General features: G+C 44.3%; 2 protein-coding genes across 2 annotated transcripts; one reads left to right on the top strand and one right to left on the bottom strand.

Moving 5' to 3' along the window:
* Positions 1 to 4,947: 4,947 nt before the first annotated feature.
* Positions 4,948 to 6,655, top strand: SNAPIN (SNAP associated protein). Its single transcript, XM_006041037.4, has 4 exons — positions 4,948 to 5,135; positions 5,399 to 5,445; positions 5,677 to 5,795; positions 6,041 to 6,655. Exons 1-4 carry the CDS (start codon positions 4,993 to 4,995, stop codon positions 6,140 to 6,142), a joined length of 411 nt encoding a protein of 136 aa, XP_006041099.1. The 5' UTR covers positions 4,948 to 4,992; the 3' UTR covers positions 6,143 to 6,655.
* A 454-nt stretch (positions 6,656 to 7,109) lies between these two features.
* Positions 7,110 to 17,036, bottom strand: ILF2 (interleukin enhancer binding factor 2). The gene is made up of 14 exons (XM_006041036.3): positions 16,901 to 17,036; positions 16,136 to 16,195; positions 15,883 to 15,925; positions 12,055 to 12,159; positions 11,593 to 11,670; positions 11,193 to 11,295; positions 10,640 to 10,705; positions 10,057 to 10,173; positions 9,499 to 9,577; positions 8,746 to 8,833; positions 8,279 to 8,340; positions 8,089 to 8,203; positions 7,784 to 7,874; positions 7,110 to 7,640 (listed from the first exon to the last, which is right to left on the bottom strand). The coding sequence occupies exons 1-14, from the start codon at positions 16,903 to 16,905 to the stop codon at positions 7,480 to 7,482; spliced, it is 1,173 nt and encodes a 390-aa protein (XP_006041098.1). The 5' UTR covers positions 16,906 to 17,036; the 3' UTR covers positions 7,110 to 7,479.
* Positions 17,037 to 17,231: the final 195 nt, after the last annotated feature.

Genomic DNA, 17,231 nt, shown 5'->3' with positions numbered 1-17,231 from the left:
TTATTATGTAATCTGACTGATATTTTAGAGTGCAGGCTGACCTGGAAGGTAGAGAGACTAGAAGCAAGAAGATCAGTCAGGAGGTTGATAACAATGTCCTCATGAGATATAACAGCTAACTCAAAAAAAAAAAAAAAAAAAATTGCTAACTCAAGGTGATAAGGAGTAAAAAAGAAAGCATGAAAACAAAACGCAGAGTGACTTTCCTCAGAGAACCAGCCTTTGAAGTAGAATTACTAGATAAGATAGTTATATTACAAAATTTATTTGTTGTTTATCTGAAATTCTAATTTACCTAGTGTCCCAGAGTTTTTTTTTCTGTCTTCTCAATCTGGAGACATTACTTTGAAGACGTATCTGAAAGGACCGTGGCCTAACTTGGGGGCTTCCTGTCTAGACATGGGCCATCCACCTCTTTTCCAGCCAAGGCCAGCCCCTGTTTTCTGTCCCCAGCACCAGACCCAAGGACTTGACCTTTTTCCTTTCCTCTTCAACACTCACGCTGCTTTATCCCCTGGGCTTCCTTTACTGAAAGCTGACTGTTGTTGCCCTAGCTACCCACTGCTTTGCTGCTTACTCCCAAAATAAGACTCCAGCCTCTCCTGAGAGTTTTGCCTTTAATCACTAGAGAGAACAATACAGAGAAACGAACACAAAGAACAGCAAAAACTGTGCTAGGTTTTAAAAGTTGCCATGGTTTGGGTCTCAGGTTTGCAGCTGCTGACCACCACTCTCCCACAGTGATTTAAACACCTTTATTTCTGAGGATGTGGAGAAAGAAATGGCAACCCACTCCAGTGTTCTTGCCTGGAGAATCCCAGGGACAGGGGAGCTTGGTGGGCTGCCATCTATGGGATCACACAGAGTCAGACATGACTGAAGCGACTTGGCTATAGCAATTCCTGAGGAGGAAGTTGTCAATAAAAACAAATTAATCAACAGTCAATCTAAGAAAGAACTGGAAAATTTTATTCGAATCCATCTAGGAATTGTAAGGTGGAGACAGTCTTTCAGAAAGCTCTGAGGACTGTTCCAAAGAGCTAAGGGGGAAGGCTAGAACTTATGTGATTTTTGACCAAGGGGTACAGTTTTAGTACTTGTCTAACTAGGGGAAGATGCAAGAAACTGAGTTCATAAAATTTTCTCCTGAAAATTTGGAACTAAGGGCCAGTTCTCCCAGTTTTCCCAGAGCACAAAATACCTCATCCTTATCCTGAATTCCTTTCTGGATGTACTGTAGGTCTCTGGCCGCAGTGGCTAATGACTTATTCTTATAGAACTGGGTAGTGGGCAGCATCCTTTATTTTCCAGTCCTCTACAAAGGTGCGTATGCTGCTGCTGCTGATGCTAAGTCGCTTCAGTCGTGTCCAACTCTGTGCGACCCCACAGACGGCAGCCCACCAGGCTCCGCCATCCCTGGGATTCTCCAGGCAAGAACACTGGAGTGGGTTGCCATTTCCTTCTCCAATGCATGAAAGTGAAAGTGAAGTCACTCAGTAAGTGTCCAACTCTTCGTGACCCCATGGACTACAGCCTACCAGGCTCCTCCGTCCATGGGATTTTCCAGGCAAGAGTACTGGAGTGGGGTGCCATTGCCTTCTCTGACAAAGGTGCGTATAGTTATGGTTTTTTCAGTAGTCATGTATGGATGTGAGAGTTGGACCATAAAGAAGGCTGTTCATTCCCAGGTCAGGCAAGGAATTCACTGATGGGCCAGTCAAGGTGCTGTTACTGGACTAGGCCCCTGTTAACAGTACCCAAAAGCCTCTGGACCATCCATCTTACTAGTCTGTTATGGCCTAGATAATGTTTCCCTCTTGTTTCTTTCATATATAGAGTTATGCTATACTATTTTTGATTTTTTTTTTTACAATTTTTTTATCTTATAGAAGTATATATTTGGTCAATTGTTTCAAGTTGCCTAGTTGTCACTATTTTTATTGGCAGCTTAGTCACACATTTGGTAATGGAATAAACAGTAATCTTGTAAAATAGGCAGAATACAAGTAAGATAGATAGTAATATTAATTAGGTCATAAGTATGCATTTAAGCTAAGAACTTTCATTAGGCATCTCTGCAGGTCATCTGACTTAGTCTGTCCTGCTGCAATCGCTAGCTTTAAGGGAATGATATATTGGTTTTGCACATAAAGTTTACCAAAGGTATCTGCATGCATGCACAAGGTGAGTGGTGAGTCATTCTAATGCCTTACAGGACTGAGAAAGAAATGTAATCTTCTAAGGAATTACAAGGCTGGTGTCAGAAGACAAAAAATTTATGGTTGAGCAGCTATTTCTGACATGGTAAAGATCTGGTTAACTCATAATGCAGACACACACTGAACACAAGAGGGAAGAGAAGAGGCCCACTGGACTTCCCTGGTGTCCAGCAGTTAAGACTTTGTGCTTCCACTGCAGAGGGTACAGGTTTGATCCCTAGTCAGAGAACTAAAGTGAAAGTGTCAGTGGCTCAGTCATGTCTGACTCTTTAGAACCACATGGACTGTAGCCTGCCAGGCTCCTCTGTCCATGTCCATGGAATTCTCCAGGCAAGAATACTGGAGTGGGTAGCCATTCCCTCCTCCATGGATCTCCCTGACCCAGGGATCAAACCCATGGCTCCCACATCTCCTGTATTGGCAGGCAGATTCTTTACCACTAGCACCACCTGGGAAACACATGACTGTAAGAGTTGGACCATAAAGAAGGTTGAGTGCTGAAGAAAAGATGTTTTTGAATTGTAGTACTGGAAAAGACTTGAGAGTCCTTTGGACTGCAAAGAGATCAAACCAGTCCATCCTAAAGAAAATCAACCTTGAATATTCATTGGAAGGACTGATGCTAAAGTCGAAGCTCCAATACTTTGGCCACCTGATGCCAAGAGCTAACTCATTGGACAAGATCCTGATGCTGAAAAAGACTGAAGACAAAAGGAGAACGGGGCGGCAGAAGATGAGATGGTTAAATAGCATCACCAACTCAATGGACATGAATTTGAGCAAATTCCAGGAAATAGTGAAGGACAGAGGAGCCTGTGCTTTAGACCATGGGTCACCAAGAGTCAGACACGACTGAGTAACAACAATAACAGGGAACTAAAATCTGGCACGCCATGAGATGTGGACAAAAAAAGACTTTCAGGATCTTAGTTCCTAGGCCAGGGATTAAACCCAGGTCCTTGGCAGTGAAAGCACACAATCCTAACCACTGTACCACTGGGGAATTCCCAAGCAGTTTTCTTGCCTTAAAATAGGAACTGTATTTCATCAAATCTCAAGAATGAATATTTTGATGCCCATTTTTTTGTGAGCCACTGGAACACATTAGGATTTTAGAGACAGAGGGCTGTGCCTCTTGTTGAGAGTTCAACAAGAGATGTAAACTCTCTGGAAAGCCATGAAAAACAAAAGTAAGGAAACTTTTTGAGGGTAGAAAAAAATAAAAATATGGAAACATGCAGGTTAAAATTTTTTCCCTGTGGCAAAATACGTATTACATAAAAATTAGCACTTTAATCATTTTTAAGTGTAAGCTTCAGTGGCACTGAGTTAAACTCACATTATCGTGAAACTATCACCACTACTCATCTCTAGAACTAAAAGCTATGACAAACCTAGGCAGCATATTAAAAAGCAGAGACATTACTTTGCCAACAAAGGTCTGTCTAGTCAAAGCTATGGTTTTTCCAGTAGTCATGGATGGATGTGAGAGTTGGGCCATAAAGAAGGCTGGGCTCCAAAGAATTGATGTGCTTTTGAACTGTGGTGTTGGAGAAGACTCTTGTGAGTCCCTTGGACTGCAAGGAGATCAAACCAGTCAATCTTAAAGGAAATCAATCCCGAACATTCATTGGAAGGACTAATGCTGAAGCTCCAATACTTTGGCCACCTGATGCAAAGAGTTGACTCATTAGAAAAGACCCTGATGCTGGGAAAGATTGAAGCAGGAGGAGAAGGGGACAACAGAGGATGAGATGGTTGGATGGCATCACTGACTCAATGGTCATGAGTATGAGCAAGCTCTGGGAGATGGTGATGGACAGGAAGCCTGGCATGCTGCAGTCCATGGGGTCATAAAGAGTCGGACACGACTGAGCGACTGAACAACAAATACTGAAACTGTTATCTGTTGAGCAACAAATCCCCATTCCCCTCAGCCCCTGACAACACTGTTCTGATAGAACCACATTTTAGCTCCATGAATCTGACTGCTGTAGGTACTTCATATAAGCAGGACTATTAAATATTTGACCTTCTGTGTCTGGCTTATCTCACTTAGCACAATGTCTTCACATTTAACCCATATCATAGCACACACAAGAATTTCATTCCTTCTTAAGGGTGAATAATATTCAGATTCAGTTTTGTATATGTTTTAGTGCCATTAAAAATACACTTAAATTTAGAAATATACTATCATTTGGATTTTCCACAAAATTAACATGGGAAAGCTATGAACAATAGGGTATATAAGCAATTATTTTTCAACTTTGGAGAAAACAAAAAGTACCACCCCCAAAACGGTTCCTTTGGACCTCCCTGGTGGCTGAGACGTCTGCCTACAATGGGGGAAACCCGGGTTCAATCCCTGAGTCGGGAAGATTTCCTGGAGAAGGAAATGGCAACTCACTCCAGTATTCTTGCCTGGAAAATCCCATGGACGGAAGAGCCTGGCAGGCTACAGTCCACTGGGTCGCAAAGAGTCGGGCACGACTGCGCGACTTCACTTTCACTTTCAGCTCTGGAAGTCTGGAAACTTTCTCCACCAGTCACTTCAAAGCCTACAAAGAACTACAACTCCCAGTAGCTCTAGGTTCTGTCCCTTCACTTATCTCCGTCCCGCCCCGCCCCTCTGGCTCCAGAGACTGCATTTCCCAGAAACCCCTCGCAGGGTCGGAACCGGCACTCCCCGGGCGCCCCCTGGCGGCGCTTTGGTGCGGCTTAAGTTCCCGGCGGCCTTCGCGGCGGGTTCCGGGCGTAAGGGCAGTTCGTGATGGCGGGGGCTGGTTCCGCCGCTGTGTCCGGTGCAGGGACGCCCGTGGCGGGGCCCGCAGGCCGCGACCTCTTCGCCGAGGGGCTCCTCGAGTTCCTGAGACCGGCTGTGCAGCAACTTGACTCTCACGTCCACGCCGTCAGGTGCCCTGGAGGGCAGCAACGGGCGGGGCCTCGCCTTGATTTGGCTTTTTAGGGGTGGGACCAAGAAAGGGCGGAGACAAGATGAGTTCGCTGGCCTTCTGGTGGGACTAGAAGCGGGGAAACAGATTGGAGGCGGGGCCGACTGGCGGGAGGGCGTGCAGGTGGAGGCAGAAGCTGGCTTCTCTAAGCACTTGGGAAACACACAGGGAAGGTTTTTTATTCCATTAACTGTCTGACCATGTAGGCCTCGTACCTCTTTGCAGAGAGAGCCAAGTAGAGCTCCGGGAACAAATTGACAACCTAGCCACCGGTGAGTAAGCATCCCTGTATACCCAGGATCCTACAGCTGACTTCAGTACCTTGTTTTGCTAACGTCTTGGGCTAGGTTTCTCTCACTTGCTTCTAGGGCTGCTGACTGACTCCTAAGTTTCTAGTGACAGTATCCATGTGGTAAAGAGTGTTTTCCATAACATTTACTAGCTTACTCGTTCCAAGAACAAGGCCATTAGGTGTTTAGTTGCCTCTTCCTTCCGTCTCCCAGAACTGTGCCGTATCAATGAGGATCAGAAAGTGGCCCTGGATCTCGACCCCTATGTGAAGAAGCTCCTTAATGCACGACGACGAGTCGTCTTGGTCAATAACATCCTACAGAATGCCCAGGTAAAGGAGTTTCCTACGAACAGTAATTCAAGGTACTTTCCGATTTTCAAAAGGTGTCATGAAGTCCCCAACACAATGAAAGTCACCGTCATTTTTAGTCTTTGGGGAAAGGGAGTTGTCAACTAAAACTTACTGTTCTTAACCTTGAGATGAAGCAAGCCTAAGATATTTTCCAGCACCTAGTTGACAGCGAGCTCAAAATCCTTTGACAGGGCAGTTTTCTGATTCCAAATCTTGTTTTGCAGGAACGGCTGAGAAGGCTAAACCACAGCGTGGCCAAGGAAACAGCCCGAAGGAGAGCAATGTTGGATTCAGGAGTATACCCCTCTGGTTCCCCAAGCAAGTAACAGGCCAGAAGACAGCCCATGGCTGCAGTGTAGCACGACTACTATTCCCCAGCTGCCTGTCTCCTCTAGGACTCCCTGTAGGTGTTGGGGCATCAAAAAGGGAGCCCTGTGGTTTGTTTGAAACACTTCCGAGTCTTACCCATTTATGTGGGGCCCAAAGAAACCTGTGTACAGCAGGACTCAGGATCCCAAAGGATTTATTATGGCTCTTACTTCCAGGAACGAGTTGAGGCTTCTGCATTTTTTTTCTAAGCTGTGTCAAGGCCCACTTCCTGTACCATCTCTGAGCCTCATTACCAAGGGAGGGGCTTCCTGTTACATGCCAGGTCATTGGACCTGGGCAGAATGTCCTCTGTGACTTCCAATTTTGGTTTGTTTACACTAAGGATTGAGAGGAAAGGACAGGCAAAGTCAAGGTGAATAACCAATCTACCCCCTTTTGTTGACTGCACTGGCTTGACGACTGTAGCAGTGTTACTAGAAATATTTCCTTCAATAAATGCATAAATGGTATTCCAGTTTACTCTGGTATATGGAAGTGTTCCAAGAGTCTTCTGCTGCTGCTGCTGCTAAGTCACCTCAGTCGTGTCCGACTCTGTGTGACCCCATAGACGGCAGCCCACCAGGCTGCCCCGTTCCTGGGATTCTCCAGGCAAGAACACTGGAGTGGGTTGCCATTTCCTTCTCCAATACATGAAAGTAAAAAGTGAAAGTGAAGTCGCTCAGTCGTGTCCGACTCTTAGCGGCCCCATGGACTGCAGCCTACCAGGCTCCTCCATCCATGGCATTCTCCAGGCAAGAGTACTGGAGTGGGGCCAAGAGTCTTCTACATTAATTCAAATATAGCTTTAAATTTAGATCTAGCATTCACAGTGAAAAAACTCAAGTATCATTTGCAGTGAAGAGTACAGAAAGTAAATGGAAGCAAAACGATTGCCAGATGCCAAGGAAAAACAGTACCAAGAGCCCTACTAGGAAGTACTTTAATCTTTTTTCTTAGAAAAAAAAAAAAAAAAATCCAAACACAGTTCACAACATTTCAACAACAAAGTACTGGCTGAGAGAAGTTTCAGGAGCTGGGGATTCTAGAATATTAGGAAGAAAAGTTGGTATCTTGCTTCACTGTAGATGGATGGCACAGGTCATAAACGGGAGACTTCTGATACTAAGACAGTTTCAGAACCCAGTGGAATGACACTCCTAGAGTTTTTCTTTAAATCTTCCTTTCTGTCTCCCTTACTCCCTCAGAAATGCCACCACATAAAGCCCAGGAGCAGTCAGTTTAGGCTCCAGCCTTCCCCTTGGGTAAGAAAGGGGGTGGTGAAGAGATACGGAGGTCACTCCTGAGTCTCCATGCTTTCCTCTTCCTCTCCTTGAGGTGGCTCTTCTGTATTCTCCTCCTCTTCCTCTCCTTCCTTCTTCTCTGGTGGCTTCTCATAAGCCTTTTCTGAAGGTGTCACTATCACTCCATCCCAGGTAGATATTTCAGAAGCAAGATCTAGAAGAGAAAAAAGGTGACTTGACAAGCAGCCCACATGCAAGTCATGACCTACACAGTGGAAACATGGAGACCACCGAGCGGAGTTACTCTGTGGATCACAGAGCATCATAATGGACCCCTGCCCCACAGTGGCCACTCACAGCTGGCATCACCCTCCTGGCCAAGGATCTTCCTAAAGCCACCATGTGAGAGGATTCGGACCAGAGTCTGAGCTGTGTAGCAGACCATATCCTGAGGGAGAGCAAAGTAAGAGTAAATTAGCAAGGAGAATCAAAATACCTTCTTATTTTCATGACAGATGAAGAAAACTTTTAATTTCAAAACCAAAATTTGTGAAAACCCCCAAATCTCTGACCACTAAGATCACATTTCCTTTGCTTTCTGACACGGGATATTCAAGAGGGGGGACCTCTTGAAATGGACCATTTCAGAGCTGCACCAATACCTGCTGTTCCAGAGTCATGACTGTGTGTACTCTGAAGTTGCCACTCTCACAGGGGTCTGTGATACCCACTGACCCTGGCAGGAACAGTCCTGCAGCCAGAATCTGCAAGCATCGTCTGAAACATGGAGAGGTATTAGAACACACAAGACAACTTACAGTCAAACCCCAACCCCAAAGCAGCATGCTATACCTGTATGCCACATTTAGGGCCAAAGGCTGTCTGGTGGGGTTGTTCATCACGGCATAGTGTCCCTGTAAGAAAATCTGGTAAGTGTGCCACAAAGCGGCAATTCTATCTTCAAACAAATTAAAACTTTAAACCATCATGAAGAAAATTTTCATGTTCAAGAAGCAGTTTTGAAATGACTGCTCATTCAGGAATTTCTCTCCTTTACATTAATAACAGTAATGAAAAAGATAAAGGAGCAGTAATAACTACCCATTTAATTGAATACTCCAAAAGCCCAAGAAATAATAAACATCGAATCTTTATTGGATTACTTGTCCACTAATGAGATTTCCTTTTTTTTTTTTTTGGTCCCTCCATTCCTCCAAGATTTCTTTTTATCTGTACCAAGTTTCATTTTATGGTAGGTTTCAGACTAACTACTGATTCATAGGGTGGATCAGGAATTCCAGTTGCCCTTCATTACTTACAAGTAGGTCAAGTATCCAAGGAGTGAGGGGCTCAAAGCCAGGAAAACGAATCCTCAGGTCCTTCAGCAGTCTGATAAGAACTTTAACTCTGAAGATAAGAGGCACCAGGAATTAAAAGCCGTAACAGATGATGAAACAAATCAGTGAATATAACAAAAAGGAAACAGAAACAGACCCACAGATACAGAGAACAAGCTAGTGGTTACAAACGGGGAGAGTGAAGGGGAAGGGGCACAACAGGGGCCATGGGATTAAGAGGCACCAACTACTACGTATAAATGTTACAAGGATATACTGTACAAGATGGGCATCCTATAACCTTTAAAAATTAAAGCAAGGAGATTTTACTTCCATACCTAAGGCACAGAGCTGAAGCTATTACCAGAATTATTCCCTTCTTTCCCTCAACCTAAGTTGCTTGAAGTGAAGTGAAAGTCACTCATTCATGTCTGACTCTTTGCAACACCATGGACCATATAGTCCATGGAATTCTCCAGGCTAGAATACTGGAGTGGGTAGCCATTCCCTTCTCCAGGGGATCTTTGTGACCCAGGAATCGAACTGGGGTCTCCTGCATTGCAGGCGGATTCTTTACCAGTTGAGCTACCAATTACTTCAGGTAAAAAAAAAATCAAAATCCAACAGACAATCAGTCAAAAACAGTTGTCAGAATAAGACTGGGTTATCAGGCTGTTCAATGTAGTTAGAAGGATTAGAATGTAATTAGGATCACTCAAATAGGGAGGGACTCACGTGGACTGAGAAGCATTTTCCTCAAACCAGCGGGCATGTCGGATGGCTGCTAAGGCACTCTGTAACACCTTGATATCCACTAGAAGACAAGCATGACATCCACCAAGATGAAACATTCCGATTACTGAGCCAGCAATTCAATTCCACTGCCACACTCCAAGAACTCAGGAGGAGGACAGGATAACAGTAATTCCTTGAACTAATCCCCATGTCCCCAGATCAGCAAATCCCCAAATCACTGTTCCTCCCCTAAACCAGATGTGGAAGCATGAAAGAGCCCCAGTTTTCTCCAAAAGGCTACCCCTTCCATAAATATGTCCTTGGTCCTTTTTCTTAAGTCCTCAAACTGCTTTCTTGGCCTGGCTGTTTCTGACAATTTCATTAGCAAGCTGATAAAACTGCTTCCAAATTACAAAGGAAAATAGCAAAGTTTGGGCGTAAACTTGGGTCCCCAAAAGGTCTCATGTGGAATAGCAACAAATGAAGTAAATTCAATAGCACTTTATACCACGTTTTGAATTTCCCCCAATTTCACAGCAATGGAATAAAAGGACTAACAGTGGAGTTCTGGGTCCAGTTTTCGGAGATTTGGTGGCACTGTTGTAATGAGAATCTTCACTGTAGCATCAGAAGAGCTGATTTCAAAGCCAGTTTCATTGGTCAGCATGGTCAAAACTGAAAGAATAAAAATCAGAAGTTGCACTCACATTTCTATTAGATGACCAAAGGTAAATCCAGGATGAGGATGGGGAATAGATATTTTATTTATCTATTGATTTACCTAACAGATCTATCTATCTGTTATTTTTTACTTGGCTACGAGATCTTAGTTCCCCAACCAGGGATCGAACCCATGCCCCCTGCATTGGTAGTGTAAAATCTTAACAACTGGATCACTAGGGAAGTCCCAAGTTTTTAAAAACAGCAACAGTCCAGAGTCAGAATTGAGAACACAGAATTTTAAAAGTAAGGGAAATCAATTCGATTTTGAACGCTGGTGATCTCCACTAGAAACTTCCCCAACATAAAACTCTGCACTCACTCTTCCTTCTAGCCTGACCTAACTTTGTTAAAATGTACTTATAATTATAAACCTGGCTTCTATGACCACTGTATTACATGTTCAGCAACAAACTCAAACCTTCAGAAGGATCCTGTGCTCTTAGGCTCTCCACGACCTTGTTTCCTAGTGCAGCAACAGCTTCCACTAGATTGAGAGAAAGAGATAACGAAGATTATAATTATTTTAGTCGACTTTCTATAAGTCTCAAAGCTACTTTGCACTCTGATTCCTGTGGAGCAACAACAAGCAACTGCATACACACTTTTGCAAGGAGAAGTTTGTAAAAACAGAGAAACTGAAGGCTCGGCGACACCTCCTCCTTTACACACACTTTTTTTTCCACAGTAGGGATTTTTATCAGTGGGACTAATGCCATTTTGGCCTGGATAATTCTTTGTTTGGGGTTGGGAGGTAGGGTCTGTCTTGTCCACTGCAGGATGCTTAGCAGCAACCTTGGCCTCTGCTTGAAGACGTTAGCCTCAAGTATCTCCAGACACTCCCAAATGCCCCTGGGGAGCAAAGTCTGTTCTGCAGTAACTGGTCACAGATTCTTTCACATACAGCACACATTTAGATGCCTCGAATCCAACTGCCATGTTCTGCTGCTGTGGCCAGAGAGAGGCACACTCACGTGTTGGCAAAATCTTGAGGATCACCACCAGGTCAGCCACATTGTGTCCTGTAGTCATCGTTCCCTTTTTATACGATCCGACTTGTCGGACTTCTTCAATTTGCTGTTGGAAAAGGGATTTAAGAAAGAAAAAACAAAACTTAGAAGTGAGAAGCTTATTACCCAGATTTGGAAGTAGCAGAGTTCAAATCATATGCCAACATGAGCAATGAAAAGCCTGATTCATTACGGCCAGCTGATAGTCTGGTCCCCAAGACCAGCACTACAGAGGAATTCCACTGTACTTTCCCATTCCAAGAGTGGCTTTGAATAAGCATCTGAAGAATCAAGCAACAGGAACCAAGGAAACTTTCACACACCATGGCTTCCCTTTCCTAGGACTAAATCTTCAAAAACTCACCACTTCAAATGTCCCTGGAGCCACAATCAAATTGTCAATCACATTGTTTATTTTTGTAACCAGGGAAAGGATAGAGGCCTGAAAGATAGCAGGAAACAAAAATACCCTCAGGTGAAATACCAAACAACTTTTCATCAAGTTTGACTATTTCCCCCAATTCCTTCAATAGGAGATGAATCAACACCTACACCGGATTCTGAGAGCACCCTGACCCTCCCAGCCTTGAATATGCCAGAAGAGAAAACTTTTTGATCCCAAAGATAGATTCCCCAATAATAATATGAATGCACATGTAATCTGTTTATACATTTACCTGATGCTCTCCCTTTACCCACAATGAAAAATAAGAATAATTAAACCTGTGATGGAGTTCAGGCTCTGATAACAGTAGCCTCACCAAGTAGCTATTTACTTCTCTAGCTTCCTTCATGAAATCTCAGGAAGAAAACCAACAGAATATACCTGTTCAGCAGAATTAGGAGCAAGGTCCTGATTCCTCTTCAGCAAGGCCTCACTGAAGGAAGTTTCATCAGGTGCTGGCTTGACCCGGGGAAAAGCCATTTCACACTAAACAAGAAATAAACTACTATATACTACTTACCAAAAATAATATACAGCAGATTTTTCTGTTGCCACAACACAAAAAAAGAGACAACTGTACAACACTTATGCTCTCAGGACCCTAATATTAACAGATGAGGAGATACCCCTCGTCCAAGGTAAGGAGTAATGGCTGCGCTTTGCTGGAGCAGCCATGAAGAGATACCCCACGCCCAAGGTAAGAGAAACCCAAGTAAGACGGTAGGTGTTGCAAGAGGGCATCAGAGGGCAAACACACTGAAACCATACTCACAGAAAACTAGTCAATCTAATCACACTAGGACCACAGCCTTGTCTAACTCAATGAAACTAAGCCATGCCTGTGGGGCAACCCAAGACAGGCGGGTCATGGTGGAGAGATTTGACAGAATGTGGTCCACTGGAGAAGGGAATGGCAAGCCACTTCAGTATTCTTTGCCTTGAGAACCCCATGAACAGTATGAAAAGGCAAAATGATAGGATACTGAAAGAGAAACTCCCCAGGTCAGTAGGTGCCCAATATGCTACTGGAGATCACTGGAGAAATAACTCCAGAAAGAATGAAGGGATGGAGCCAAAGCAGAAAGAATACCCAGCTGTGGATGTGACTGGTGATAGAGGCAAGGTCCGATGCTGTAAAGAGCAATATTGCATAGGAACCTGGAATGTCAGGTCCATGAATCAAGGCAAATTGGAAGTGGTCAAACAAGAGATGGCAAGAGTGAATGTCGACATTCTAGGAATCAGCAAACTCAAATGGACTGGAATGGGTGAATTCAACTCAGATGACCATTATATCTACTACTGCAGGCAGGAATCCCTCAGAAGAAATGGAGTAGCCATCATGGTCAACAAAAGAGTCCGAAATGCAGTACTTGGATGCAATCTCAAAAACGACAGAATGGTCTCTGTTCGTTTCCAAGGCAAACCATTCAATATCACAGTAATCCAAGTCTATGCCCCAACCAGTAACGCTGAAGAAGCTGAAGTTGAACGGTTCTATGAAGACCTACAAGACCTTTTAGAACTAACACCCAAAAAAGATATCCTTTTCATTATAAGGGACTGGAATGCAAAAGTAGGAAGTCAAGAAACACCTGGAATAACAGGCAAATTTGGCCTTGGAATACGGAATGAAACAGGGCAAAGACTAATAGAGTTTTGCCAAGAAAATGCACTGGTCATAACAGACACCCTCTTCCAACAACACAAGAGAAGACTCTATACATGGACATCACCAGATGGTCAACACCGAAATCAGATTGATTATATTCTTTGCAGCCAAAGATGGAAAAGCTCTATACAGTCAGCAAAAACAAGACCAGGAGCTGACTGTGGCTCAGACCATGAACTCCTTATTGCCAAATTCAGACTTAAATTGAAGAAAGTAGGGAAAACCACTAGACCATTCAGGTATGACCTAAATCAAATCCCTTATGATTATACAGTGGAAGTGAGAAATAGATTTAAGGGCCTAGATCTGACAGATAGAGTGCCTGATGAACTCTGGAATGAGGTTCGTGACACTGTACAGGAGACAGGGATCAAGACCATCCCCATGGGAAAGAAATGCAAAAAAGCAAAATGGCTGTCTGGGGAGGCCTTACAAATAGCTGTGAAGAGAAGCGAAAAGCAAAGGAGAAAAGGAAAGATATAAACATCTGAATGCAGAGTTCCAAAGAATAGCAAGAAGAGATAAGAAAGCCTTCTTTGGAGATCAATGCAAAGAAATAGAGGAAAACAACAGAATGGGAAAGACTAGAGATCTCTTCAAGAAAATCAGAGATACCAAAGGAACATTTCATGCAAAGATGGGCTCGATAAAGGACAGAAATGGTATGGACCTAACAGAAGCAGAAGATATTAAGAAGAGATGGCAAGAATACACAGAAGAACTGTACAAAAAAGGTCTTCACGACCCAGATAATCATGATGGTGGGATCACTGACCTAGAGGCCAGACATCCTGGAATGTGAAGTCAAGTGGGCCTTAGAAAGCATCACTGCGAACAAAGCTAATGGAGGTGATAGAATTCCAGTTGAGCTATTCCAAATCCTGAAAGATGATGCTGTGAAAGTGCTGCACTCAATATGCCAGCAAATTTGGAAAACTCAGCAGGGGCCACAGGACTGGAAAAGGTCAGTTTTCATTCCAATCCCAAAGAAAGACAATGCCAAAGAATGCTCAAACTACCGCACAATTGTACTCATCTCACACGCTAGTAAAGTCATGCTTAAAATTCTCCAAGCCAGGCTTCAGCAATATGTGAACCGTGAACTGCCTGATGTTCAAGCTGGTTTTCGAAAAGGCAGAGGAACCAGAGATCAAATTGCCAACATCCGCTGGATCATGGAAAAAGCAAGAGAGTTCCAGAAAAACATCTATTTCTGCTTTACTGACTATACCAAAGCCTTTGACTGTGTGGATCACAATAAACTGTGGAAAATTATGAAATAGATGGGAATACCAGACCACCTGACCTGCCTCTTGAGAAACCTATATGCAGGTCAGGAAGCAACAGTTAGAACTGGACATGGAACAACAGACTGGTTCCAAATAGGAAAAGGAGTACGTCAAGGCTGTATATTGTCACCCTGTTTATTTAACTTCTATGCAGAGTACATCATGAGAAACGCTGGACTGGAAGAAACACAAGCTGGAATCAAGATTGCCGGGAGAAATATCAATAACCTCAGATATGCAGATGACAGCACCCTTATGGCAGAAAGTGAAGAGGAACTCAAAAGCCTCTTGATGAAAGTGAAAGTGGAGAGTGAAAAAGTTGGCTTAAAGCTCAACATTCAGAAAACGAAGATCATGGCATCCGGTCCCATCACTTCATGGGAAATAGATGGGGAAACAGTGGAAACAGTGTCAGACTTTATTTTTCTGGGCTCCAAAATCACTGCAGATGGTGACTGCAGCCATGAAATTAAAAGACACTTACTCCTTGGAAGGAAAGTTATGACCAACCTAGATAGCATATTCAAAAGCAGAGACATTACTTTGCCAACAAAGGTTCGTCTAGTCAAGGCTATGGTTTTTCCTGTGGTCATGTATGGATGTGAGAGTTGGACTGTGAAGAAGGCTGAGCGCCGAAGAATTGATGCTTTTGAACTGTGGTGTTGGAGAAGACTCTTGAGAGTCCCTTGGACTGCAAGGAGATCCAACTAATCCATTCTGAAGGAGATCAGCCCTGGGATTTCTTTGGAAGGAATGATACTAAAGCTGAAACTCCAGTACTTTGGCCACCTCATGCGAAGAGTTGACTCATTGGAAAAGACTCTGATGCTGGGAGGGATTGGGGGCAGGAGGAGAAGGGGATGACAGAGGATGAGATGGCTGGAAGCCATCACTGACTCGATGGACGTGAGTCTGAGTGAACTCCGGGAGTTGGTGATGGACAGGGAGGCCTGGCGTGCTGCGATTCATGGGGTGGCAAAGAGTCAGACACGACTGAGCAACTGATCTGATCTGATCTGATCTGAAGGCAGTGATACAATTAACTGTTCAGAACAAAGATTATAATCATGTTACTGTCAATTGTATGAAGGAACTATCTTCCTCACCCAGGTTACACTGTTTTTGTATGCAAAGCAACACAGATGACTCAAAACCTCCCATTTTCTACTCCAACTACCATACGACTTCATTAACAGGGAGACGCCAGGTTCCAAGAAACAACAATTGAATAGTGGCCAAGGTACTCACCAAATAGAAGTCAAACGGAATATGTGGCACAAAGGGCCTGAACCTAAAAAGCGGAAAAACAATCCAGATTACTCACCACATAAATCAAACTGACTTCACATAATGGGGCCAAACTCATTTATCAAGAGCGCATGAGAAGAATACTTCTAAATTACAGCTGGATCTCAACAAGGCAGGTAAGATTACTCCACTCCGAACTATAGATGACTGAAACGGAAACCAACGGGCACAGACGCTAAAAACTGGCACTCACCCTCCTCCTGGGCCTCCTCTGGAACCAAAGCGCCCGCCACGACCTCGGCCTCTGTCACCCCTAGAAATGCATTATTAACATATTTTAACTTTCTTTTCACCTCGTTGAAGCAATCTCCTCGATACCGGCCGTATGGTTTCAAGTTAACCTACCTCTATCGCTCTGCACTTCCCTTTGGAAGCCAAAGGATCCCATTCTCACTTACACTTCTACACCTTCCAAATGTCCAGCCTCACTCCCCATGACTGGATAACTGAATCACATTAAACCACATTAAATACTGACGAGGCTCAGAGAGCCCTACAAGAAACACCCCATAATCGCCGGGCCCCGCCAACCCTAATACTTCAGAGACTAATGTGACTGCTTATTTATTCGTTTATGTAGTAAAAGCATCTATAAGGCGTATCGTGCATGTCAAGCGCCTGGCATTGAGGATGAATGAGACACGTTCCAGCCGTCTCAGTCTAAACCGGAGGTGTGGGGGTGCTCCTCCTGGAACCTGAGAACACCCTCTCATCTGAAACCCCCAGAGAGCGAATAGTGAAACCGCCTCTGACTCCTGGGCCCCACCCCCCATCCCCGGCCAAGTTTCCCCGCCTCCGTTGCCCCCGACCTCCCCCTCTCTTAGACCCGGAGTTCTCAGGTTTCCGTGCAACCCCCAAGTACATGGCCCTTTCCAGTCCGCCGACTCCTTTCGGGCCAACTTCCTAAAGTTTTCGGTCGAATACCTGAAACGTCTCCAGAGCACCCCACAACCCTTACCTCATGGCGTCCTAGATCCCGAACAATGGAGGCCACACCAACCGCCCCTTTCCACACCAACCGCCCCTTTCCTCTGGGGAGCCGACAACTGGAGAGGCAGCTTGCCGGCGTGTCCCAATAAACTCCAGCGCGATTGGCTCCCGCCGTACTCCCGCTGTTTGTGCCTATTGGTTTGCTTTGGCAAACCGGTTTATTGAGCCAATGAAAAGGGCCTGCTATGTCAGTAACTAGCCAATAAGAACGGGTTAGACGTTAACTCCCTTTTGCAGACACTAGAGAGCGCTGTGTAAAGAAGTTAGGATGGCTGGCATTCAGAGACCTTTCTATATGA

Source organism: Bubalus bubalis, chromosome 6 (genome assembly GCF_019923935.1).
Source record: "Bubalus bubalis isolate 160015118507 breed Murrah chromosome 6, NDDB_SH_1, whole genome shotgun sequence".
In the NCBI taxonomy this organism is placed as follows: domain Eukaryota; kingdom Metazoa; phylum Chordata; class Mammalia; order Artiodactyla; family Bovidae; genus Bubalus; species Bubalus bubalis.
Note: the sequence above shows the minus strand (reverse complement) of the source record. Positions and strands in the feature narration are given on the sequence as shown.